Genomic DNA, 26,890 nt, shown 5'->3' with positions numbered 1-26,890 from the left:
ATTCTACAGTGTTTAGCCAAATGACTGCATGCCGGACAAAGTCTGAGCCCAGTCACTGATGACTTGCTTTGGCACATATTACATACACAAGTCATAAGAGGATTATGTTTTAATTTGTGTGTCAGGGTTACTTCTGCACCATGTACAATAGTTCTGGATCTGTACACATTGTTACTATACACTTCTTTCTGCTCACGGAGACACTTTAGAAGGGATGCCATTCATCCAGAATACAGTAGGGGGCCAAAACTCACTGTTTTTCATATCAGCAGGCACCCAACTTGTAGTTTGTTTATCATTAGTGGGCAAACTCAATACAACTGAATCTGAATCAGTGGATAAACCATGAGCCTTAGCTACTGATATTCTCCATACAGAAGGATTCAGTGTTTTACTGACCAGCCTAGCTGATTCAGCGTTATTTGCGACAGGTGTGTGCCCAGTCCTTACCCATACAATCAAATGAGCCGATGCAATTCATTAAGAATAACAATAACACCGCACACTTTCTTTGTGATTTTTATTTTTGTCTTCAGGTATAAACAGACTGTACAAGTTACTATTAAAAAGTGTTTTAGAAGTAGCTGATTGGATGTGGTTTAAGCGATGCACTTGGAGGACTGTGAAAAAGGGCGTGCTAGGGAATCTCCTCTCCTCACAGTGCTGCGATGGATTTGGAGGACTGTGAAAAAGGGCATGCTAGGGAATCTCCTCTCCTCACAGTGCTGCGATGGATTTGGAGGACTGTGAAAAAGGGCGTGCTAGGGAATCTCCTCTCCTCACAGTGCTGCGATGGATTTGGAGGACTGTGAAAAAGGGCGTGCTAGGGAATCTCCTCTCCTCACAGTGCTGCGATGGATTTGGAGGACTGTGAAAAAGGGCGTGCTAGGGAATCTCCTCTCCTCACAGTGCTGCGATGGATTTGGCTGCCACTCTGCGCCCCAGTGGCAGGCTCAAGTCAGTAATGGCCAGCACCACTCGGGGTTTGGCCAGTGCGGGCAGCTTGACCAGTTCAGACACCTGCCAGAAAAGAAAAAAAAAAAAAAGTTTAAAAACGTACCACAAAAAAATGTAAAATAAATACAAGCCAGTAAAAAAATAAGAGTCAGTTGAACACACAAAAAATAGAAAAAACCCTAAAATGTATTATTTTCTTTCTAAACTGTTAAAACCAGGAGTGTAGTGCTGGGGGGGGGTTGCAGGGGAGCACCCCCCCCCCTTGGGCAAGGAGAGCATTGCTTCCATAATTCACGTGTAGAATATTGAACAGTTTCGCTCCAATTCATATATGGAGATACACATGTATAACACATACACGTAGGCAGAGAATACAACGAGACGAGCGGATTCTGGAAATTCTCACAAATGTTTAAAAACTTTGATGCTACAAACTCGGTCCAATTTTATAACTGCGCCCACCAAGCGCCTCACCATGGTGAAAGGCATGAACTGCAGGATGCTGCCGCGGCTGCCCTGCTCCAGACACTCCACACACTCCTCCATGAAGCTCTGCACAAACTGGGTGTGCGGCCCGGCTGTCTTCGAACCCAGGATGGAGGACACCAGCAGGAACAGGTTTGCTGGGGAGAGAGGAGGAGAGTTAATGCTTACTTAGACATGAAGTGTTATAGAAATAGAACAGGAAAGTGGCGGAGGAATCTGAAAACAAAAGTAATACCACACTCCAGGGAGTGTGTGCTACCTTGAGATATCATGACTTCTTGGGTGGTGAACACACACCCGTTGCGTATTAATCTCTTCATTAAACAGTATAGCTGATCTCATCCAGAGTCATTTCAGCAGAAACAGATTCACTAATTTGTTTTAGTGTTACAGTAGAGCTGCAGATCTCTCTCTGAGGGTTACAGTAAAGCTGCAGATCTCTCTGAGGGTTACAGTAAAGCTGCAGATCTCTGAGGGTTACAGTAAAGCTGCAGATCTCTGAGGGTTACAGTAAAGCTGCAGATCTCTGAGGGTTACAGTAAAGCTGCAGATCTCTGAGGGTTACAGTAAAGCTGCAGATCTCTGAGGGTTACAGTAGTAGAGCTGCAGATCTCTCTCTCTGAGGGTTACAGTAAAGCTGCAGATCTCTCTGCTCTGCTGATGCCCCGCTGAGCCGCACTCACCCAGCACCCTGTTCAAAGGGTCCCTCATGTTGACGGTGTGCAGTTGAGAGGCAGAGAGGGAGCTGCTCATCGAGCGATCACCTGCATAGGGAGACAAGCACAGAGCACTGTGAGACACACAAGGAGACGAGCACACAGCACTGAGACACACAGCACTGAGATACAGGGAGACTAGCACAGAGCACTGTGAGACACACAGGGAGACGAGCACAGAGCACTGTGAGACACACAGGGAGACTAGCACAGAGCACTGTGAGACACACAGGGAGACGAGCACAGAGCACTGTGAGACACACAGGGAGACGAGCACAGAGCACTGTGAGACACACATTTTTGTTATTTGCTCAGAGCCACAAAAGGAGATTTCCCACTTTGCTGTATGAACACCCTGGCTGGAAACTCAAATGGTTTGTATAAACAAACAAAAAAAACCCACAAAGGAAGCCACCAAAAATCAGCAGCAGGCACTTCTCATGCAATCCTGAAAAGTAAAAAAGTCTCATTGTGTAACTCCCAGACCTATGCCTCCCTGGACGGCATGTAAACCCCTGGTCTTGTGTGACCTGCAGCAGCAGCTATGGGGTTCCTGCCAGGGGGAGCAAGGCACTCTTTACAGGGGGGAAACAAGACTCCCACTACACAGTAGTGTGAGCCACTCCTGGTTTTACTGCAAGTCTAATAAAGATTTCCATCTCTGCTGAATGAAACCTAATGTAAAATTAACTAGAAGTCTTTTACAATGTCTTCAAAAACTTCCCAAAAAAATGACCGCACACACACTGAACAATTTAGGCGACGTGGGACTTAAATGCAAAATCCTAGATTTGGTTTCTGAGATGCTGCCATTACGGGAAATGAAGCAACAACATAAACAAAGGTCAGGGTTTGGGCAGCCAAATGCGAGTTATACAGAAAACTACGCCAGCAAAGGGCTGACTCATCCATCAGCTCAATACTGGGAATCCCTCCTCCTCAGTGCAAGAATCGTCTGCCTCCCTCCATCCAAGTGTTTCTCTCTCAATACCAGAATAGCCACCCCTCCTCTTCTCTCTCAATCCATTGCTGTCTGTGCCTTATGGATGGAGGAGGAGGTGCTTGCAGGCTTCTGATGCCATTGAGCTTCACTCGCTTATTTTCACCAGACTCTACTGTGCTCGTGAAGTCATTTAAAATGATCAGGCATCCGGGTCTATGTGTATCTACATCTAATTCCATTTCTTCTGAAACTAAAATTGTAGGTCACACACATTCTGGTCATTCTTTATAAAAATGTATTGCTTTAGCACTGATTTTTCTATCCAGCTTACTTTTTATTTATTTATTTTTTAAATCAATCATTCTCATTTGTGCATCTGCAGGTTTAGTTTGATTTTGCTCCTTTCAGTTCACAGCAGTTTTGGACATAGCGCGGTTATTTTTATATGTTTACTTCAGAAGATTAAAATCTCCACACGCTGATCTATCCGAGATGTTCTGGACATACGCCCTTCTTCGACGGTCTGCATTCATAAAACCCCAGATTCATTCGCAAACTTAAATTCAAATGTTTCAACATCATCATAATAAGCTCCTCCCTCTGTGCCATCACTCACCAGGGCTGGACAGGTTCACTGACTCCTCGTCATTGGAGCTCAGCAGCCGCATCAGCTTGGAGGGCTGGGTGTCATCCAAAGGGAACAGAGTGTTGTAGTCCTGCGGACCAAAGACACGGTGGGGGTGGGGTTAGAAGCCTTGGAAAGTTCCATGCATTCCATTCATCACTTCAAAAAGACACTCAAACATGACGGGTCTCCACTGGAACCTGCTAACAGCAAAAGCGTCAGATTTACAGCTTCAGTTTCCCTTTTCACACTCCAACAGAGAGACCCAAACCTCTTTTACACTGTTCAACCACAGTTCTATCTTGCATCGCTATATTTTGTAAATAGATTTAGGAATTTCTTTATAATCCAAATATTTGACGGATATCGGCTAAATTAGTTCTGCTGAAGGGGGAAAAAAGGTTTTAAAAATATGATTGGCCAAAGCTATCCCATTTCAGGACAGCTGATTTTCTTGAAGCTGGGGGGAGTTGTTTGTATGTGTGTCTGGTACAGCTGTATTTTGTTTTACTATATTTTTGTATATAAGTTCAGAATGAATTTTCCGCATTTTCTTATATTAATATTATAAGGGTACGAGCAGTTTGGTAGCATGCTGTGTGTTTGAGTGTGTGAGTTAAGTGTACCATACTCTACTGAATGCTTTCTACTGAATGCCCTGAGTGGTCAGATAAGCCACTTGCTCAGTACAGTGACCTGCTGTGGACAGAGACAGGTACTGCACTGTGCTGTCAAGTGTTCAACTTGAACAATATTCACACAAGCGTTTTCTCATTCACATTTCTGCAGTAGCCTGGTTTTGGGTTTCTGGGAGTGAACAGCGTCCTCTAGTGGCAGACTACCGTACGTTCAGCTCAAATCCTCATCCCCTTCGATGGCCTAGAACAGTAGCTCCCGGTGACATATTGGGTGACACGAAGCGAGGAGAAAAAAAAATAAAAATACAGTGAGTTTCTTCATTTGTGTTCTCTGTATTCGTGTTGAATTATTCTCTCTCTCCGTCACGGCAAGGATATTTTGTCACTTGACTTTCGACACCAGCACTGAACAAACCAGACTGGCAGAAAGAGTTTGCTTTCACTGAAAACAGTGGTAAAGCTTCACCTCCTCTAATACAGACTGCTTACACACTGCAGCCTGCACAAGGCAATCTTTACCTGACTATCCTCCTGGATCAGACCCGACGAAGAACAAGCTGCCTCTTTAAAAGCATGTCTTCAGCATTCAGTAAGAAGCTGATGTAAAGACTCCAGCGAGTTTTGTATGGCAGTGAATGTCGCTTGTCAAAAGTCCTTATTCACATAAATGAATCTTTGAAGTGCTGGTGATATTTAAAGATCTCGCATCTCTCGTCATGCGCAGGTACTGTAATCCCTTTCCAAATACAGCGCATTTGTCAGCATTCAGCTGTTCAAGGGAATGAATGAATCTCGCCTCTCTCACCTCAATGTCTTCTCGCTGTCTCTTGCGTTGCCGTGCCGATGCTTGGCTCTTGTTGTGGGAGGAGAAGGAGCTCAGAGCACACCATACACACAGTCTGCAGACAAACAGAGACACACACCTCATCATGAACAGAAATCCCCACCCACTTTCTATCAATCCATCTGTCTCTCTGCCACCTTTACCTGGCTCTCTCCCCCAGTCTGTCCCTCTCAAACCCCCCCCCCCCCCCCCCCCCGGATGATCCTCACTTGGCGAGGGCACGGCCGGGCGGGTCTGCCAGGCAGTGCCAGTGCGAGGAGTCTGTGAGCAGGGCGGGCAGGATGTGTCCGAGCAGGGACAGCGTGATCTGCTGCATGTCCAGAGAGAAGATGCTGTACAGCAGCTCCACCGCACGCACTGTGTACTGCTGCCGAGTCTCCTTCAGCAGCTCCTGAGAGAGGAGAGAGAAATCAGAGGGGGAAAGACACCACCTCTAAAGTCCGCTGTGAACCAGTACGCCCCCCCGGTTTCCTCACTCTTCCCCCCCTCTCCCTAACCTTGAGCAGGTTGTTGGTGAACCAGTACACTCCCCCCATGTGCAGCAGGCTCTCCAGCAGATGCAGGGCCTGGCTGTCCACCCAGCCCTTGTGCAGCACCCTGCTGAACTGGCTGCTCAGGCCCTCCCGGATGGGCTCGCGGACTGGGAGGAGGTTGCGGTAGGGCACCGGGTCCAGCCCCTCCATGGGCAGCTTGATGGAGGTTCCGGTCTGCTGGAAGACATCTGCACACATGTGCTCCAGGATCGAGCTCATTATAACCACCCTGCCGGGAAGTGAGCGCTGTTAGAGGCGTCATTCGGGGGGGATGACGTTAGTATTTCTGAATTCAGCCCTTCACTAGGCTGGAGGTATACTGTATCTGCAGCGAGAGTGCCCCCTACCTCTCGTTGTAGAACTGCAGGGTGTTCTCCCCGTACAGCGGAGTCATGAGCTGGCGAATCATAAGCTGCGGCTTCTCCCTCTCGTCCAATCCCAGCATGCGGACGTGAGCCACGAGCCAGGCCACGGCACAGATAGCCATGCTGCACACTTTCCCCTTGATATTATCAGTGATCTTCTACGAGAGAGACAGAGAGAGCGGGAGAGCGCTCAATACTTCACACAGAGGCAGTCATGCTGCACACCTCCCCCTCACCTGCCCTGCCACCTGCCACCCCCTCACCTGCACGCTCTCGACGGTCAGCACTCCGTTCTCCCAGGCGTTCAGAATCTCCAAGATTGCTGCCGGCGTGGTCAAGCAAACCTCGTGCCACTTCATCTGCCTGAGCACAGAGAAACGGAGAGACAGAGGGAAATAACTGCACCTTGAAATACAGCAAAACCAGTACAACCTCTACTGGACCGGGCGGGGCTCGAATAATCAAACTGTAACAGCGGAATAGCCCAGCACTGGGATATCAGTTACCCAGATACAGTCAGTCACGTTTTACAGCCCTTGTATTAAGAATAAAATCAATCCCCATTATATATATGTAACAAATGAATGCACTTGCCAATCACACGCGATTTCTGACTCCGTCACCAGTTTACTGATACAAAGCGCATCTCTTCAATGTTACAATTTATCTGAACATCCGTCACAGCCCGCGTTTAAAATAAATAAATAACAAATTCTCTCTAATGCCAGATCAGTGCGTCTTGTATTGCGCAGCTACACAGCACTGTCTCCAGTTTCACACGACGAAAATGCAGCCAAAACAAAGTGAAGACACAAGCTAGGGCAAGGTAACAGTTATCATTAAACAGGTTTCGAGACTGAGATGTTTTGTTTTTTTATCTGTGATCTTTAGTTGTTTTTGTGTATTTTCACAGGCAAGTGAACTGTGGCATTAGGGCCTTATCGAGCACTAAATTCTGCAATTGTGAAGATGAATTGGGATACTGTTTCAATTCTGGAAACTGCTGTTTTTATTATTTTTATTTTTTGGTTTTGCTAAATTGCATTGTCTTTTACGTTTGACGCAGTTCTGTGCACGGGTAACATTTATAATTTCATTTTTTAGATTTCACACCTCTACAATACTTATGGATTTCAAAGTATGTGCTGTATTACAGTCCACATGTCGTGTCTTTAGTTTTGACAAGTGATATTTTCAGAATTAAAATACTACTTCTGTTGAAAATATAGTACTGTACCAACAAAACCAATACATCTAAATGGAAGCTTACTTATTTTAAAACCGTCCTTTCAGATATGTGCTTTTGATATTGTCTGTTTTGCAGAAAACACAAAAAAGATGCAAGTGGTTGGAACAGGCTGAACCGGGAGCGCGCCGCTGGCTGAACCGGGAGCGCGCCGCTGGCTGAACCGGGAGCGCGCCGCTGGCTGAACCGGGAGCGCGCCGCTGGCTGAACCGGGAGCGCGCCGCTGGCTGAACCTACACCAGTTTGATCTCGGAGGTGTTGTTCAGCAGTGTCACCAGGCTCTCCACTTTGCTCGGGTCGGGTCTGAAGCAGGGGTGATCCGGGTTCAAGATCTTCCCCTCCTCCGGCATGCAGGTCTGCAGCCAGGTCTCGAAGAAGGGGGTCTCGCCAGAGGGGCTGGGGTCCGATAGGATCACCTGGGGGGACGGGACAGAGTGAGTGGTGAAGAGAGAGAGAAAGAGAAAGAGAGAGAGCAGCACTCACCTCCGAGCCGTAGGTCTGGACCACGTGGCACAGCATGAGGAAGGAGATGTCGAAGAGCAGAGCCCGCACAGAGGCAGACTTAGCTGGGGAGCAAGAGAGGGGGAGCGGGGTTACAAACCTGCTGTACCATAACCCTTATCAACCCACACAGAGCAAGGGTGAAACCCTCTCATCAGATCTCTTACACCACTCCCTCATTAAACCTGGCGAGCAGAGCAAGGAGGGCATGGCTCTACATTCTGCTATCATTCCCCAGCGACTCCCACATAGTATTGAATCACACTCACAGCTCTCTCCAGTGATGTGCTTGGGAAACTCATTCAACCTGCAGAGAAAAGAAGCACAGAGGCGTCAGGGAACAAACAACAACAACCACCCCCCACTTCATTTGATCAGCCTATACCCTGACAAGCCCCAGCTGGAGTCTCAGAGTATTTTGCATCCTTGTTGCTGTAAAATACTGAAACAAAATAATAATAAATCTAGCTGCAGCTGATCAAAATCAACCCCAAACTCCCAAAAAAAGAAACCATAAAATACAGAAGTCCGTCGCGTATCCGACTGCGGTGGGACCAGACTCAGAGCAGATATGCAAAAAGTCAGATGAATGAATCCTGTTTTAAATACCATTATACACAGCTGTAACAATTTCACACATTACTGTGCTGAAGAGCTTGATCATAGCGGGTAAAGGGAGAGAGAGAGAGAGGACATGAGGTATTACTGCAATAATAATAACAACAACAATACTGAAATGAACTCACTTGATGAACTTCCTGGCAAAAGACTTCAGTTTCCCCGTCGCTGCTGCTGCAGCCAATAGCAGGTCCAGGCTCTTCCCCGACAGCATGTGACCCAGAACTCCCAGCAGCCCCTCGGGCGATTTGGAGTGATCCGCATCGACCGTCTGTGTGGAGAGCGAGCGACAGAGGGAGAGCAGTAGCAGTACAGCACAGTGTAAAAGCACAGTGAAAGCATGAGGTTCGATAGTCACGGACGGCTCGGCAGAATGTGGCTTGCCTTGAGGATGTTGGTGACGGTGGGCTCGGCTCTCAGGATCAGACCCGGGTTCGGCTGGATGTTTGCGTTCTCAGACGTCTTCAGCCGGGGGGAGTGCTCCCTGCACACAGAGCAGCAGACACAGAGAAGGTCTCTAAACAGTGCAGCATTGACTGTGTGTGCAGTGCAGTGCCGAGTGTACAGACTGCGTGTGCAGTGCAGTGCCGAGTGTATTGCATGCTGTGCACAATACAGTGCAGTATTGAATACACTGCATGCAGTCCTGAATGTGTCTAAAGAGCAGCTCCTACCTCTTGCTGATCAGGTTGGCAGTGTTGGACTCAGACAGCAGCCCCAGCTTGCTGCACTCCTGCAGTAACAGACTGATACAGTCACAGCTGCAGGGAGAAACACACGAGACAGCGTTACACACATGATATCACACTGCGATACACAACATCGTAGCACCACATCAAGCACACACACTCTGAGTGACATACTTGCATCTCTGGTCAGCCTTATCGAGCAGTGGGGTCAGTTTGAGCAGGTACTCGAAGGCAATGTTCACATCCTCCGTGAAGTCCTGGGACAGAGACGAGAAGAGAGGAGAGAGGGACAACAAGAGGAGAGGAGTAGTGATGGACAGGGAGAGTAGGAGAGGAGAGAGGCATAATGATCACAATCATGCTACTAAATAATACATTTATTATTAATCATAAATCCTCCTCACCTGCTCTCCCTGTGGGTATTTCTTCAGCCTGAGCAGCACCTGGGGAATCTGAAGCAGAGAAAAAGAAACTCACTGGAATCCAACCAGATCTTCATTAGAGAACCGTGTGACAGACTCCCACCAGCCCTGGCCACAGCCCTGACCTCAGAACTAAACCCCAATCAACTGCACTGTTACTTTATTCAGTTCAGGGAGTGAAATTAAGCAAGAGGATCGCTTTGAGATTGCCGTGTGGTGCAGAGAGGACGAGGGTCGCTTTGAGATTGCCGTGTGGTGCAGAGAGGACGAGGGTCGCTTTGAGATTGCCGTGTGGTGCAGAGAGGACGAGGATCGCTTTGAGATTGCCGTGTGGTGCAGAGAGGAAAGAGGATCGCTTTGAGATTGCTGTGTGGTGCAGAGAGGATGAGGATCGCTTTGAGATTGCCGTGTGGTGCAGAGAGGACGAGGCCTCCTGATTTAACAGGGCACAATGAACAACATCGCCTGCGATGCCTGGATTATGGGATGCCCACAGCTTTTGAAGTTCTGGATGGACCCGTTCTTTGTCCTAGGTTCTGTCGACCCACCTTGAGGAATGTGAAGGCGGTCCATTTGAGCTCCTCTGTGCCTTCGGGAGACTCGATGAGCCCGGTGAAGCAGGCTTTCCAGATTTCGAGAATGAAGAGAGGGGAGGGGATCCGCTGGGGGAGAACGGGGACACGGGGTTAATCACACACTGTCAGCACCTCCCTTAGAACAGTATCTCACAGTAAAAGCACAGTGTGATAAAACATAGTGAAGACATGGGAAAGCATACCGAAGCATTGTAAAGCATAGAGATATGGTAAAGCATATTAAACACTGTAGACTGTGGTAAATGCAGTATAACAACCATGGGGAACGCATGGAGGTGTTTTCAGGGTCATCTCTCTCACCTGCATCCTCTTCACCATCATGAGCTGCTCCACCAGCGGCTGCGTCTCGCCGGTCAGGTTCATCGTCCCCTCCAGCATGACCAGCGCGTGCACCGAGGGGAAAAGGGTGCGGGAGGGGGGGTCCGCCTGCAGGGACAGCATGACCGGGATACTGGGGGGGAAAACCATATAAAATAGAACTCTGATTTTCAGTTGAAACAAAGTTTATTTTAATAATCTTGACTTCCCCTCTATTGATTTTTTTTACTAGTGTATGGCGTCCTTTGTCTTGTAGTTAATTCACCTCTTCTCATGCCACTATCTTCAACACAGCGCTGCACAGAATGGCTTTGATAGCGTTTTCAAAGTTGTCTGAATCTTGAACGTCGATCTGAACACAAAACTATCACGCTCAGCACTAGTTATGGATGAAAGATATGCAGGAGAGACAGACAGACTCCTATCCCCAGATTCTGAACCTCTCAATCCATTTTAACATGATTTAAAACAGGGAGGTGGACCTTCATATCAATACACTCAATTAAAAACTGCACCTCACCTCTTGACCAATGAGACACACTCCTCCAGCTTGCTCCTCAGCGTCTGATTGGACAGGTTGTTGAGGTTCTCACTCACTCGGATCACTGCCTGCTCCACATTGGCCCAGGAGGCTGTCCGTCACAAGAACAAGATAGGAGAAGTTTGCTGAGAACAATGTGGACACACAGTCTCTCCTCTCCATCTCTCACACACACACATAGTCTCTCCTCTCCATCTCTCACACACAGTCTCTCCTCTCCATCTCTCTCACACACAGTCTCTCCTCTCCATCTCACACACAGTCTCTCCTCTCCATCTCACACACATACAGTCTCTCCTCTCCATCTCTCACACAGTCTCTCCTCTCCATCTCTCACATACATAGTCTCTCCTCTCCATCTCTCACACAGTCTCTCCTCTCCATCTCTCACATATACAGACTCTCCTCTCCATCTCTCACACATACACTCTCCTCTCCATCTCTCACATACATAGTCTCTCCTCTCCATCTCTCACATACATACAGACTCTCCTCTCCATCTCACACTCTCCTCTCCATCTCTCACATACATAGTCTCTCCTCTCCATCTCTCACATACATAGTCTCTCCTCTCCATCTCTCACATACATACAGACTCTCCTCTCCATCTCACACTCTCCTCTCCATCTCACACACAGTCTCTCCTCTCCATCTCTCACAGTCTCTCCTCTCCATATCACACACATAGTCTCTCCTCTCCATCTCTCACACAGTCTCTCCTCTCCATCTCTCACATATACAGACTCTCCTCTCCATCTCACACTCTCCTCTCCATCTCACACATACACTCTCCTCTCCATCTCACATAGACTCTCCTCTCCATCTCACACACACACAGACTCTCCCCTCCATCTCTCACAGTCTCTCCTCTCCATCTCACACATACACTCTCCTCTCCATCTCACACATACACTCTCCTCTCCATCACACATACAGACTCTCCTCTCCATCTCACACACATAGACTCTCCCCTCCATCTCTCACAGTCTCTCCTCTCCATCTCACACAGTCCTCTCCATCTCACAGTCCTCTCCATCTCACACACAGACTCTCCTCTCCATCTCACAATGTCTCTCCTCTCCATCTCAGTCCTCTCCATCTCACACACACAGACTCTCCTCTCCATCTCTCACGCAGTCTCTCCTCTCCATCTTACACAGTCTCTCCTCTCCATCTCTCACACAGTCTCTCCTCTCCATCTCACACAGTCCTCTCCATCTCACACACATAGTCTCTCCTCTCCATCTCACACAATCTTTCCTCTCCATCTCTCACACAGCCTCTCCTCTCCATCTCACACATACACACAATCTCTCCTCTCCATCTCACACATACAGTCTCTCCTCTCCATCTCTCACACACATAGTCTCTCCTCTCCATCTCTCACACACACAGTCTCTCCTCTCCATCTCTCACACACAGTCTCTCCTCTCCATCTCTCACACAGTCTCTCCTCTCCATCTCTCACACAGTCTCTCCTCTCCATCTCTCACACACACAGTCTCTCCTCTCCATCTCTCACACACATAGTCTCTCCTCTCCATCTCTCACACACACAGTCTCTCCTCTCCATCTCTCACACACAGTCTCTCCTCTCCATCTCTCACACAGTCTCTCCTCTCCATCTCTCACACACATAGTCTCTCCTCTCCATCTCTCACACACATAGTCTCTCCTCTCCATCTCTCACACACAGTCTCTCCTCTCCATCTCTCACATACATAGTCTCTCCTCTCCATCTCTCACATACATAGTCTCTCCTCTCCATCTCTCACATACATAGTCTCTCCTCTCCATCTCTCACATACATAGTCTCTCCTCTCCATCTCTCACATACATAGTCTCTCCTCTCCATCTCTCACATACATAGTCTCTCCTCTCCATCTCTCACATACAGACTCTCCTCTCCATCTCTCACATACAGACTCTCCTCTCCATCTCTCACATACAGACTCTCCTCTCCATCTCACACTCTCCTCTCCATCTCTCACATACAGACTCTCCCCTCCATCTCTCACACAGTCTCTCCTCTATATCTCACACATACAGACTCTCCTCGCCATCTCACACTCTCCTCTCCATCTCACACATAGACTCTCCTTTCCATCTCACACACATACAGACTCTCCTCTCCATCTCTCACACAGTCTCTCCTCTCCATCTCTCACACAGTCTCTCCTCTCCATCTCTCACACAGTCTCTCCTCTCCATCTCACACAGTCCTCTCCATCTCACACACACAGTCTCTCCTCTCCATCTCACACACAGTCTCTCCTCTCCATCTCACACACAGACTCTCCTCTCCATCTCACACACATAGTCTCTCCTCTCCATCTCACACAATCTTTCCTCTCCATCTCTCACACACAGCCTCTCCTCTCCATCTCACAGTCTCCTCTCCATCTCACACACACAGCCTCTCCATCTCACTCTCTCCTCTCCATCTGTCTCCTCTCCATCTCCACACATACAGACTCTCCTCTCCATCTCACACACATACTCTCCTCTCCATCTCACACACATAGTCTCTCCTCTCCATCTCACACACATACTCTCCTCTCCATCTCACACACATACAGACTCTCCTCTCCATCTCACACACATAGTCTCTCCTCTCCATCTCATACACAGTCTCCTCTCCATCCATCTCTCATACACACAGACTCTCCTCTCCATCTCACACAGTCTCCTCTCCATCTCACACACATACTCTCCTCTCCATCTCACACACATACAGACTCTCCTCTCCATCTCACACACATAGTCTCTCCTCTCCATCTCTCATACACAGTCTCCTCTCCATCTCTCATACACACAGACTCTCCTCTCCATCTCACACAGTCTCCTCTCCATCTCACACACATACTCTCCTCTCCATCTCACACACACAGCCTCTCCTCTCCATCTCACACACACAGTCTCTCCTCTCCATCTCTCACACATACAGACTCTCCTCTCCATCTCACACACACACAGACTCTCCTCTCCATCTCACACACACACAGACTCTCCTCTCCATCTCACACAGTCTCCTCTCCATCGCACACACAGTCTCCTCTCCATCGCACACACAGTCTCTCCTCTCCATCTCACACACAGTCTCTCCTCTCCATCTCACACACACAGTCTCTCCTCTCCATCTCACACACAGTCTCTCCTCTCCATCTCACACACACACAGCCTCTCCTCTCCATCTCACACACACACAGACTCTCCTCTCCATCTCACACACACACAGTCTCTCCTCTCCATCGCACACACAGTCTCCTCTCCATCGCACACACACACCTCTCCTCTCCATCTCACACACACACAGCCTCTCCTCTCCATCTCACACACACAGCCTCTCCTCTCCATCTCACACACACAGCCTCTCCATCTCTCACAGTCTCTCCTCTCCATCTCTCACACACAGTCTCTCCTCTCCATCTCTCACACACAGTCTCTCCTCTCCATCTCTCACACACACAGTCTCTCCTCTCCATCTCACACACACACTCTCCTCTCCATCTCACAGTATTTCCTCTCGCCCTCACAGTCTCTCTTCTCCTTCCCTCAGAGTCTCCTCTCTCTCCTCTCCATCTCTCACACACACTCTCTCCTCTCCATCTCTCACACACACAGTCTCTCCTCTCCATCTCTCACACACACAGTCTCTCCTCTCCATCTCTCACACACAGTCTCTCCTCTCCATCTCTCACACACATCTCTCCTCTCCATCTCACACATACATAGTCTCTCCTCTCCATCTCTCACACACATAGTCTCTCCTCTCCATCTCTCACACACATAGTCTCTCCTCTCCATCTCTCACATACATAGTCTCTCCTCTCCATCTCTCACACACATAGTCTCTCCTCTCCATCTCTCACACACACAGTCTCTCCTCTCCATCTCTCACACAGTCTCTCCTCTCCATCTCTCACACACACAGTCTCTCCTCTCCATCTCTCTCACACAGTCTCTCCTCTCCATCTCTCACACACAGTCTCTCCTCTCCATCTCTCACACACACACACACAAACTCTCCTCTCCATCTCACAGTATTTCCTCTCGCCCTCACAGTCTCTCTTCTCCTTCCCTCAGAGTCTCCTCTCTCTCCTCTCCATCTCTCACACACACACACACACTCTCCTCTCCATCTCACAGTATTTCCTCTCACCCTCACAGTCTCTCCTCTCCTTCCCTCACAGAGTCTCCTCTCTCACCTGGCTCCTCCAGTCTGCCTATGTGTACCAGTGCTCTGTTCTTGGGGCTATGCAGCAGCCTCTCCAGCCTCTCCACACACACTACGAGCTGCGACTCTCCACCTCCGGGCTCCGAATTGAAGGCTGCCGCGCGGAGCAGCCACGCTGCCACTGCCAGCAGGGCACGGCACAGCGAAATGCACTCCTCTGCCTTCCCGTGGCAGCTGGGGTGTGAGAACACACACTTATGTGGATCAAAACCAAATGACAAGCAAGCCCCTAGTGACAGCTAGGGGGCGAGATAACATGGTACTACACTAAATAGCAGACACTTATCACATGGATCCAAGTTAAATATAAAATACCATCCAATTACAGTTGAGGTGGGGATAAGATATTTCATACTGATCACACGGAGAAAAACTAAATGGCTTAGAAGGTGATACAGGGATGGCAAGAAGACTCCTGCTGCACAGCAGTTTCACCAATTCCAGGTTTTATTACCAGCTTGATTAGCCACAGTGTGCATAGCTAATAACAACCTCAGGTGCATTGTATTAAACTCATAGTAAGACCAGGAGTCATATTTCCAGCCAATAATACCAATAATAATAAACGTACCTGAGCTGGTGGGAGAACATATCCATGATTTCCAGAAGTGATTTCACACACAACTCCCGGGAAAAATCATCAAACTGCAAACCACAGGGAGAGGGAGGATAGCAGAGAGGGAGGAGAGAGAGGACAGAGGAGAGCAGAAGAGAGAGGAGAGAGGGGGGAGGAAGGAGAGCGGAGAAGAGAGAGGAGAGAGGGGGGAGGAAGGAGAGCGGAGAGGGAGAAGAGGGAAGAGAGAGGCGAGCGGGGGAGAGCAAGAGGGGAAGAGCGAGAGTGAGGAGAGGGAGGAGAGCAGGAGAAAGGAGGGAGGAGAGCAAGAGAAACGAGAGTGAGGGAGAGGGAGGAGAGTAAAAGTGAGGAGTAGATGGAGGACAGCAAGAGCGAGAGAGAGGAGAGGAGAGCGAGCGAGGAGAGGCAGGAGGGAGAGTGAGGAGAGGAGAGCGAGCGAGGAGAGGCAGGAGGGAGAGTGAGGAGAGGAGAGCGAGCGAGGAGAGGCAGGAGGGAGAGTGAGGAGAGGAGAGTGAGCGAGGAGAGGCAGGAGGGAGAGTGAGGAGAGGAGAGCGAGCGAGGAGAGGCAGGAGGGAGAGTGAGGAGAGGAGAGCGAGCGAGGAGAGGCAGGAGAGAGAGTGAGGAGAGGAGAGCGAGCGAGGAGAGGCAGGAGAGAGAGTGAGGAGAGGGGGAGAGGGAGAATTTGTTTAGTCTTGCAGTGATAAATTGTTAATGAAAAGGATCAGCGTTGCTGTTCGCGCAATGCCCCTCAACGATTCACACATCATCCACACTTCATTGTTAAAAGCACAACACAGACATTACCTACCTTACTAATAGCAGTCAATACACTGGCATAAGAGACCATCTAGAGGAGAGACAAGGAGAGAGCAGGTTAGAACTAGTGAGCTCTGACCAACCTGTGTGTGTGTGTGTGCATCTGTCTGTCTCTCCGTGTGTTCGTCTATCTCTGTGTATGTGTGTGTCTTTTCCCTGACTGTGTCTGTCTGTCTATCTGTCTGTCTGTCTCACTCTATCTATCTCTGTCTCCCCGTGTCTCACTCTGTGTGTGTGTGTGTATCTGTCTCTCTCCCTGTGTCTCACTCACATTCTCTCTCTGTGTGTATCTGTCTGTCTGTCTGTCTGTCTCTCTCTCTCTCTCTCTCTGTGTGCATCTGTCTGTCTGTCTCTCTCCCTGTGTCTCACTCACACTCTGTGTGTGTGTGTGTGTGTGTCTCTCTCCCTGTCTGTTTGGAGTTGCAGCTGTCTCTGGCAGGTCTGTGCTGCTTCCCTCACCTGTGAGGTGATTGCATACTTCAGGTACGAGAGGATCAGGGGGTTGGGTGAGGGGCCGATCATCGCCTGCTCCAGAAGGGCTTCTGCAAACACAACAGCACAAAGTCTTCAGGAATGAATGTTCTGAACTGGTCCCTTTTGGGGGGTATTGTCAAAACACACTTTTAACAAGTCTGTAAACTTTCCAGGTAGATTGTTTCACTGTTTCTGTTGCATTTTGGTGTGCAACTCTAATGTGTCATGTCATTAATCTTACCGCAGTGCCTCGCTCCTTTCCCCCCAGGCTGAAAATGTACCAGGTTCCTCTTCTCCCCTCTCCCCTGCCAGGTTGAGAGAGTCCCAGGTTCCTCTTCTCCCCTCTCCCCTGCCAGGTTGAGAGAGTCCCAGGTTACCCCTCTCTCCTCCCTGCACTCACCTGCCAGGTCGAGGGAGTGCCAGGTTACCCCTCTCTCCTCCCTGCACTCACCTGCCAGGTCGAGGGAGTGCCAGGTTACCCCTATCTCCTCCCCTCTCTCACCTGCCAGGCTGAGGGAGTCCCAGGTTACCCCGCTCTCACCTGCCAGGTTGAGGGAGTCCCAGGTGGCTCCCTTGGGGAAGTTCTTTTTGATGTTGATGGCCCATTGAAAGTCACTCCAGCGCTCCTTCCAGGCCTGCAGGATCGCCTGCTTCAGATTCACCACCTTCATCCTGCAGAGACACAGAGAGAAAGTGAGGTGACAGAGACAGAGACTGACAGTGGAGACATTAATATCTGTGTACCCGCATTTCATATGGACACCCTAAAACGCTTAAACTTACCACATTCAACCAGTGCCCCGTACCTTACCACATTCAACTACTGCCCCGTACCTTACCACATTCAACTACTGCCCCGTACCTTACCACATTCAACCACTGCCCCGTACCTTACCACATTCAACTACTGCCCCGTACCTTACCACATTCAACTACTGCCCCGTACCTTACCACATTCAACTACTGCCCCGTACCTTACCACATTCAACTACTGCCCCGTACCTTACCACATTCAACTACTGCCCCGTACCTTACCACATTCAACTACTGCCCCGTACCTTACCACATTCAACTACTGCCCCGTACCTTACCACATTCAACTACTGCCCCGTACCTTACCACATTCAACTACTGCCCCGTACCTTACCACATTCAACCACTGCCCCGTACCTTACCACATTCAACCACTGCCCCGTACCTTACCACATTCAACCACTGCCCCGTACCTTACCACATTCAACTACTGCCCCGTACCTTACCACATTCAACCAGTGCCCCGTACCTTACCACATTCAACTACTGCCCCGTACCTTACCACATTCAACTACTGCCCCGTACCTTACCACATTCAACCACTGCCCCGTACCTTACCACATTCAACTACTGCCCCGTACCTTACCACATTCAACTACTGCCCCGTACCTTACCACATTCAACTACTGCCCCGTACCTTACCACATTCAACTACTGCCCCGTACCTTACCACATTCAACTACTGCCCCGTACCTTACCACATTCAACTACTGCCCCGTACCTTACCACATTCAACTACTGCCCCGTACCTTACCACATTCAACTACTGCCCCGTACCTTACCACATTCAACTACTGCCCCGTACCTTACCACATTCAACTACTGCCCCGTACCTTACCACATTCAACCACTGCCCCGTACCTTACCACATTCAACTACTGCCCCGTACCTTACCACATTCAACTACTGCCCCGTACCTTACCACATTCAACTACCCTGTACCTTACCACATTCAACTAGTGCCCTGTACCTTACCACATTCAACTACTGCCCCGTACCTTACCACATTCAACTAGTGCCCTGTACCTTACCACATTCAACTAGTGCCCTGTACCTTACCACATTCAACTACTGCCCTGTACCTTACCACATTCAACTACTGCCCCGTACCTTACCACATTCAACTACTGCCCCGTACCTTACCACATTCAACTACTGCCCCGTACCTTACCACATTCAACTACTGCCCCGTACCTTACCACATTCAACTACTGCCCCGTACCTTACCACATTCAACTACTGCCCCGTACCTTACCACATTCAACTACTGCCCCGTACCTTACCACATTCAACTACTGCCCTGTACCTTACCACATTCCACATTCACCTTACCACATTCAACTAGTGCCCTGTACCTTACCACATTCAACTACTGCCCCGTACCTTACCACATTCAACTCAACCACATGCCCCGTACCTTACCACATTCAACTACTGCCCCGTACCTTACCACATTCAACTAGTGCCCTGTACCTTACCACATTCAACTAGTGCCCCGTACCTTACCACATTCAACTACCCCGCCCCACATTCAACTACTACCTTACCACATTCAACTACTGCCCCGTACCTTACCACATTCAACTACTGCCCCGTACCTTACCACATTCAACTACTGCCCCACATACCTTACCACATTCAACTACTGCCCCGTACCTTACCACATTCAACTACTGCCCCACATTCAACTACTGTACCTTACCACATTCAACTACTGCCCCACATTCAACTACTGTACCTTACCACATTCAACTACTGCCCTGTACCCCACATTCAACTACTGTACCTTACCACATTCAACTACTGCCCCGTACCTTACCACATTCAACTTACCACATTCAACTACTGCCCCGCCCCGTACCTTACCACATTCAACCACACTGCCCTGTACCTTACCACATTCAACCACTGCCCCGTACCTTACCACATTCAACCACTGCCCCGTACCTTACCACATTCAACCACTGCCCCGTACCTTACCACATTCAACTACTGCCCCGTACCTTACCACATTCAACTACTGCCCCGTACCTTACCACATTCAACCAGTGCCCCGTACCTTACCACATTCAACTACTGCCCCGTACCTTACCACATTCAACTACTGCCCCGTACCTTACCACATTCAACTACTGCCCCGTACCTTACCACATTCAACCACTGCCCTGTACCTTACCACATTCAACTACTGCCCTGTACCTTACCACATTCAACTAGTGCCCTGTACCTTACCACATTCAACGAATACTCCTAACTACTTCTTACTGTATCTTGTATTTGATTTTACTCTTACAGGTAACCGTACTCATGGTTTTTGTAATGGCTCTTATCTGAAATCATTCTCATCCGTTTCTCACACTCACTACTTCTTCTTACTGGACTTCACTCATATAAGCAGCTATTTACTGTAAGTTTTAACTGCTCTGAGTCAAACTCGCTCTTATTTATAATTTACTGTATTCTTTATTTTGAATATAACCTTATTGTATAGGCGTCTGCTAAGAAATAAATAATAATAATAATAGTTTGAGGCAACTTTGCTGTATCAAACCCCAATTCTCCCCTGGTGTCCTGTGCAGGGCTCTGAAACCTCGTCTCCTGAAACCAAGTTCCAAGCAACAAAGTAAAGAAACATTAGATAGGATAGGAAATTAAAAGGAGCCAGGCTGAGGACACAGGGAAGGAGACACTTCTTCACACAGAGTGGGGAGGGGGTGGAATGGGTTACCAAGTCATGTTGAGGATGAATCGCTAGGATCCTTTAAGACCCGACAGCTATTTACTGTAAGTTTTAACTGCTCTGAGTCAAACTCGCTCTCATTTATAATTCACTGTATTCTTTATTTTAAATATGATCTTATTGTACTTTCATATCTGTTCTTATCTGTCTTATGATGTTCTGTAACAACTTTGTAACAATTGTAAATCGCCTTGGATAAAAGCATCTGCTAAGAAATAATAACAACAAATCTTCATGCGGCTTAAACCAAACCCAGAGAAACACGCATTAACGCTTTCCAATACTGCCCCCAAAACAGATTCCCCTTCACACAAGATTTTAACCGCATTAATCTACTCGCTGCTGCTCCAGGCAAGCCGACATGCAACTACTGAACAATAGTGTAAATTATGCATCTGTTTTCACTATATGCACATACGCCACGTTAAGCGATTTTCCCGTCAAGCAGTATTTTATTTATTTATTTATTTTTGCCGGTCTAACGTGATTGATTACATTAGGTCTGATAATAAACAGAGTTATCTTAGGGCTGTAAATTAACCCCTGCCGTCGGAAATCGCATTGGAAACTCACAAGGAATAGTCAGGTTTTTTTTTTTTTTTGTCATAATAATTAATCTTGTTATTATTATTATGCCACCATTTTATGCTGTCTGATCGGGGCCGATGCGCTAATCACAGCTCGTGCTCGGAGGCTGTTGTCGCCTATTTTTTTAAATCAATTTGAGAAATACTAATAAAGGCCTTACCTTAAATCCTGTCCGTTTGTTTTAAACTGGTAAAATACATAAACAACACCGACACCGCACTCGGAACTTGTACGCCTCCATCTTGTAACAAAGCAAATAACGCCTCTGCTGGTTGGCTGTTGTATTAGGTAACACCCAATCATCCTCCAGGACAAAAGGCGGGCGGAGAAAGGCATTGTGGGAGTTGTAGTTTTTTTTGTAAGCGCCTATTCTAACCGTTCATTCAATTTGAAGCTCAGTGTGTTGCCGTTTTGAATCTTCGCGGACCCACCTGATTTAAAATGACAGTACATTAAATACGAGGCGTGTAAAAAATTACAGAAAGACGGTTCACGTCATTGTTTTGCGTTTAATATAAATTAAATATTTTCAGAATGCCAGCACTAGAAAGAAGAAAAGCCAGCTAAAAAAAAATTATCAGAGATCAAGAAAACAGAAACACTAGGGACTGAAAGCTAGGGGATGAGAGCTAGGGGCTGAGGGCTTGGGGATGAGGGCTGGGATCTAGGGGCTGAGTTCTTGGGGCCTGTGGGCTGGGATATAGGGGCTGAGGGCTGGGATCAATGGGCTGAGGTCTGGGGCTAAGAGCTAGGGGTTGGGAGCTAGTGGCTGGGGCTGGGAGCTAGGGGCTGAGAGCTAAGGGCTGGGGGCTGAGGGCTGAGAGCTAGGGGTTGGGAGCTAGGGGCTGAAAGCTAGGGGCTGGGAGCTGGGGTCTGGGAGCTAGGGGCTGGGGCTTGGAGCTAGGAGCTTTGGGCTGGGAGCTAGGGGCTGCGGGTTGAGAGCTAGGGGCTGAGGTCTGAGAGCTAGGGTCTGGGAGCTAGGGGTGGGGTTTGGAGCTAGGAGCTTAGAGCTAGGGGCTGGGAGCTATTGGCTGAGGGCTGAGGGCTGGAGTCTGGGAGCTAGGAGATGAGTGCTGGGGGTAGAGGGCTTGATCTGGGATCTAGAGGTTAGAGGCTGGGGGCAGATAGTTAACCATCTAATTTATTTACCCTACAGTAATTACCCATTGATAACCCTTTATAGACAATCCATTTTCACTCATTTTGAAGCTATTTCAATGATCTCCCTTTAGGGCTTGTATCAGTGCATCTATCTAGCAGTGGCAGTGAGAATGAGTGCATGAGATCTCAAAGCTCTGGGAAACTAGGAACAGAGAGAAGTTTAATCAATATCATGTATGAACAATCTCGTTTCCTGAGCTTTGAGATGGCATGAATTAATTCACATTGCCACTGTTGGATAGATGCTCCCTTATTTGCTTCACAGAGTATAGCAGCATGCTGAGGACGACACAGGGGCTTCAAAACCTGGTTCTAGGAGCCTGCGAGACCTAGTTTGAGGTGGCTGTGTCACACCCTGTCTCCTGTGGTGTGCCGTGCAAGGTCCTGAAACCAAGTTCCAAGCCGCAAAGCAGCTCCGTGTTCCCTCATCTTAAACTATCTCTGGCATTTACTGTGTAATCCGTGCGATTCACTCGGTGTAGGGGTTGCTTGCAGAGTGTTAATTCACCTCTCCAGTGATGCACTCTGCCAGGGCCCGCTGCATTATTTTGAAGAAGTTTCAGCAGCAACACGACTTTTTTGCTTCATTCTGAGGGACGCGGTTTGAATAATTTGTCTGTGCTCTAGAGATGTGATTCAGCCTGTCATCGGGGGTCATTGCCCCCCCCTCCACCCGGGCTGAATCCTTGCCTCTCTCTGCCTCGGGCATGGAGAGAAGCTGAAGAAGGATGTTGGTTTGAAGCTGCGCCGATCCCCTGCGATTAAGAATCTTTGGGGTTGGCTCACAGTCTGCTTCTGCAGCGCATCCTTCAGAAGGCGATCTTGATCTGACACACAGGAATGAGATTAGAATATATAAATAAATAAATAACCATAATCACATAAAAGAGAGACAGAGAGAGAGAGAGAGAGAGAGAGAGAGAGAGAGAGAGAGAGAGAGAGAGAGAGAGAGAGAGAGAGAGAATGATGTTGTCTAAGGCTGTTGTGATTGGGCAGTCAGAAAGCTGCCAGTTTCATGTCACTGTCCCCAGGACAAACTCAACAACAGAACTCTCCCCCCCCCCCCCCCCCCCCCCCCCTCGCTCTCTCTCTCTCTCTCTGATCATTTTCATCTGCTCTTTCTTTTGTTTATGGTACTGCATGCTTATTGCACAGACAGACGTCAGGCAGAAGTGAATTAAATTGTTGTTGATTTCTAGTAAGTCCGGCCCTTCCTCTTCCCGCGGGATCACATTGCAGCTGTTGATGCTGAAATCAGGCTAAACTGCAGTGTTTAGTTTTGACCACCAGAGGGCTCCATGGGACCGATGCGCTTCAGAAGACGCATAGTAGCAAATTATTGCACGGCTTTGCTGTGAATCAAAAACGTCATCTGCTAAATTCAATCTGCGCCACGCAGCCAGTCTGTAAAGCCCAAACTGTTCTCATTCCCAGACTCAAACTCAGCTCCTGCAATACAGTCTGCGACTGGACATTAAGCACGTCGCTGGTGTAAGACTGTTGTTTAATTTATGCTTGGAAATGATTCCACCTCAAACCCGAAATGTAATATAATCTGACATTGACTTTATATACCAAGCTGTGCCCCCCGGTAGATATTCAACAGAAGAATTGCTTTATAGTTTTTCACACTGCATGCGAATAATTAGGAGGCGATTGGAGCATGTGATTTAGGAAGTCATTAGAACCGCTGGCTTTGTGAATTCTTCAATCGACCCTGCCAGACTGTCCCCTGTGAGTCCCACGTTTTAATCTGTGAGGAGACCTAGTCTGAGGTGGCGGTATCAAACCCCAAGTCTTCCCTGATGTGCTGTGCAGGGGCTGAAACCCAGGCTCCTGAAACCAAGTTCCAAGGGTCTGCGTTCCCTCAACTTTAATGGCAAGGTTTCACTGTATTTCAGTAGAGAAGTACAGACAGCACACAGTGTGCCAGCAGTGAGCCGTGTGCACAGAGCCATATGAAGCAATGCAACACACACACACACACACCTCATGTTTTCCTATATTTGTGGGGGCTTCTCATTGACTCTCACTATATTTCTATTTACTATTTTTAACTCCAGTCAGACAAAACTCCACACAGGGTGAAAGTCGACAACAAACTAAATATTTTGGTACTTTTAGTTTTTTTTTTTTTTTTTAAGTAATATTTACTTCTTATAAAGGTGTTTTACAAAGTGAGGGCGTCCCCACAGCGTCTTTGTTTCAGGAGTTACTGTCTTTGTAACCCCCCCCCCCCCCCCACACACACACACACACCACACACACCCACACACACACTGTGATACACACAAACACACATACTGTGATACCCACACACATCACACACACACACACACACACACACACACACACTGTGATACACACAGACACACACACTGTGATACACACACACTGTGATATACACACACACACACACACACACACACACACTGTGATACACACAAACACACACTGTGATACACACAAACCCACACACATTGTGATACACACACACGCATCAAGCGACCCTTTTAAAAAGCATTTAAAATAATTAAATAATATGCTGCACGTCATCAGTAGGCAGTGTAATAACACAGGACTGTGTAACGTGTGACTGTGTAACACGTGACTGTGTAACACGTGACTGTGTACTGTGACTGTAACGCATGACTGTGTAACGTGACTGTGTAACACGTGACTGTGTAACACATGACTGTGTAACTGACTGTGTAACGCGTGACTGTGTAACACGTGACTGTGTAACACGTGACTGTGTAACGCGTGACTGTGTAACACGTGACTGTAACACGTGACTGTGTAACGCGTGACTGACTGTGTAACGCGTGACTGTGTAACACGTGACTGTGTAACGCGTGACTGTGTAACGCGTGACTGTGTAACACGTGACTGTGTAACACGTGACTGTGTAAAGCGTGACTGTGTAACACGTGACTGTAACACGTGACTGTGTAACACGTGACTGTGTAACACGTGACTGTGTAACTGACTGTGTAACGCGTGACTGTGTAACACGTGACTGTGTAACTCATGACTGTGTAAAGTGTGTAACACATGACTGTGTAACGCGTGATTGAAAACAGAAGGGTTTTGGTTTATCAGCTTGGTAACCTTTTCATTCCCTTGTTTAATATCAGCCCTTCATGAATGATTTCCGGTAAAACTTTACATTGTGCCCCTAATTACAGTGTATCTACATGGTAATTACTCATTAACTACATGTGTAATTACTCATAGTTACAGTGTAGCTACATGGTAATTACTCAGTAACTAGATCTAAATTGTTACAATGTACTTAATGTGTAAATCCTGTTAATGGTATATGATAGTACACAGTTGTGTGGTTTTCCTGTTCTTTCTCTTCTGTTTCTTACATGCGACCGTTCATTTCAAGCTACTTTTTTACACAACAGTGCTCCCACACGCTGGCTCAGTGTTGATTAGGTGCCCACTTCATTTGCATAGCATTCCTCGTGCTGTCGGAATTGGGGTTTTGCGACTGTTCTCATCCTTCTGGCCGTTTTTTATTTTTGCTTGGAACACGAAAAACAGTCGGAAAGCTAACCCAAAATCTCTCCCTTACAGTGGGACAAGCTTCAGTACTCAGGGGCATTCTGTTATGAGATGCCAGAAATCAGTAAATAAACATCGGACACAGACAGAAACACAAGACCAGGGGGGAATCATTTTAGTCACATATTTATTACATAAATATATCTAGTAAAATAGACCAGCGACAATTACCATAAAAATATCTTCCTTTAAAATCCTGGCCATAAACAAAGATTTGAAAATCACACAATTGACATTTTTTTACAAACATGCTGATTGTCTGGAACTTGAGCAGCCCATCACAGGCACCTTGACCCTAACACAAACTGGGCAGATGTGTGTGCTGGGGGGTGTCTGTTGCACAGTTTGGGGGTACACTTGAGTCTCTTGGCTATACTCTGCATTTAGCATAGTCTGCCATGTTCATTAATCTGCTTTTCAATGCTTACCTAGCCATGCCTTCACTGTGGTAAACTTTTATAAACCTCTTCTAGGCTAAATCTCTTTAGCCTGAAGAGAATAAGACTTCATCTGACGTCCAGCCCAACGCAATAGCGGAGCTGTCATTAGGAAACGCTTGCCAGGGTTTCAGAAGGGCATTTTTTATTTGGGACTTTAAAAGGTAAAATAAGTTTTTGTTAAAATTTTGGTTGGGCAAGTCGCATGACCTGTTAAAGAAAACGACAGCTCTGAGAACGGCAGCTGATTGGTTGGACCTCGACAAGCCTTCCCAGCAGCCTGTGCGCTCACAGTGACGCGGGGACTCAGTTGGAAGGACATTCTATAAAAGACTGAGCGATATTTACAGTTATGGTTTAGCGTTTTTGTTTGTTTACTGCATGGTTAATCAACATCAAACGTGTATTTGTTTTTGCTGGATGCTGTTTTGCTAAATGG

General features: G+C 47.8%; 1 protein-coding gene across 3 annotated transcripts; it reads right to left on the bottom strand.

Annotated features, from left to right (window-relative positions):
* Positions 1 to 491: 491 nt before the first annotated feature.
* On the bottom strand, positions 492 to 21,546 carry med24 (mediator complex subunit 24). Of its 3 annotated transcripts, XM_041266615.1 has the most exons (27): positions 21,441 to 21,546; positions 17,642 to 17,811; positions 17,125 to 17,207; positions 16,658 to 16,696; positions 15,847 to 15,920; positions 15,247 to 15,449; positions 11,018 to 11,129; positions 10,480 to 10,630; positions 10,132 to 10,245; positions 9,566 to 9,613; positions 9,336 to 9,418; positions 9,147 to 9,233; positions 8,857 to 8,956; positions 8,601 to 8,743; positions 8,124 to 8,161; positions 7,837 to 7,919; positions 7,591 to 7,769; positions 6,371 to 6,470; positions 6,090 to 6,265; positions 5,707 to 5,971; positions 5,419 to 5,600; positions 5,171 to 5,264; positions 3,719 to 3,818; positions 2,127 to 2,207; positions 1,432 to 1,580; positions 895 to 1,020; positions 492 to 832 (listed from the first exon to the last, which is right to left on the bottom strand). In XM_041266615.1, exons 2-26 carry the CDS (start codon positions 17,808 to 17,810, stop codon positions 904 to 906), a joined length of 2,970 nt encoding a protein of 989 aa, XP_041122549.1. In that variant the 5' UTR covers position 17,811; positions 21,441 to 21,546; the 3' UTR covers positions 492 to 832; positions 895 to 903. The 3 variants fall into 3 exon arrangements, with proteins under 3 accessions (XP_041122549.1, XP_041122547.1, XP_041122550.1); XM_041266613.1 differs by having other exon boundaries at positions 492 to 1,020; XM_041266616.1 differs by having other exon boundaries at positions 493 to 1,020; positions 17,681 to 17,811.
* Positions 21,547 to 26,890: the final 5,344 nt, after the last annotated feature.

Source organism: Polyodon spathula, chromosome 12 (genome assembly GCF_017654505.1).
Source record: "Polyodon spathula isolate WHYD16114869_AA chromosome 12, ASM1765450v1, whole genome shotgun sequence".
Classification (NCBI taxonomy): domain Eukaryota; kingdom Metazoa; phylum Chordata; class Actinopteri; order Acipenseriformes; family Polyodontidae; genus Polyodon; species Polyodon spathula.
This window is presented reverse-complemented; position numbering and strand designations above follow the sequence as displayed.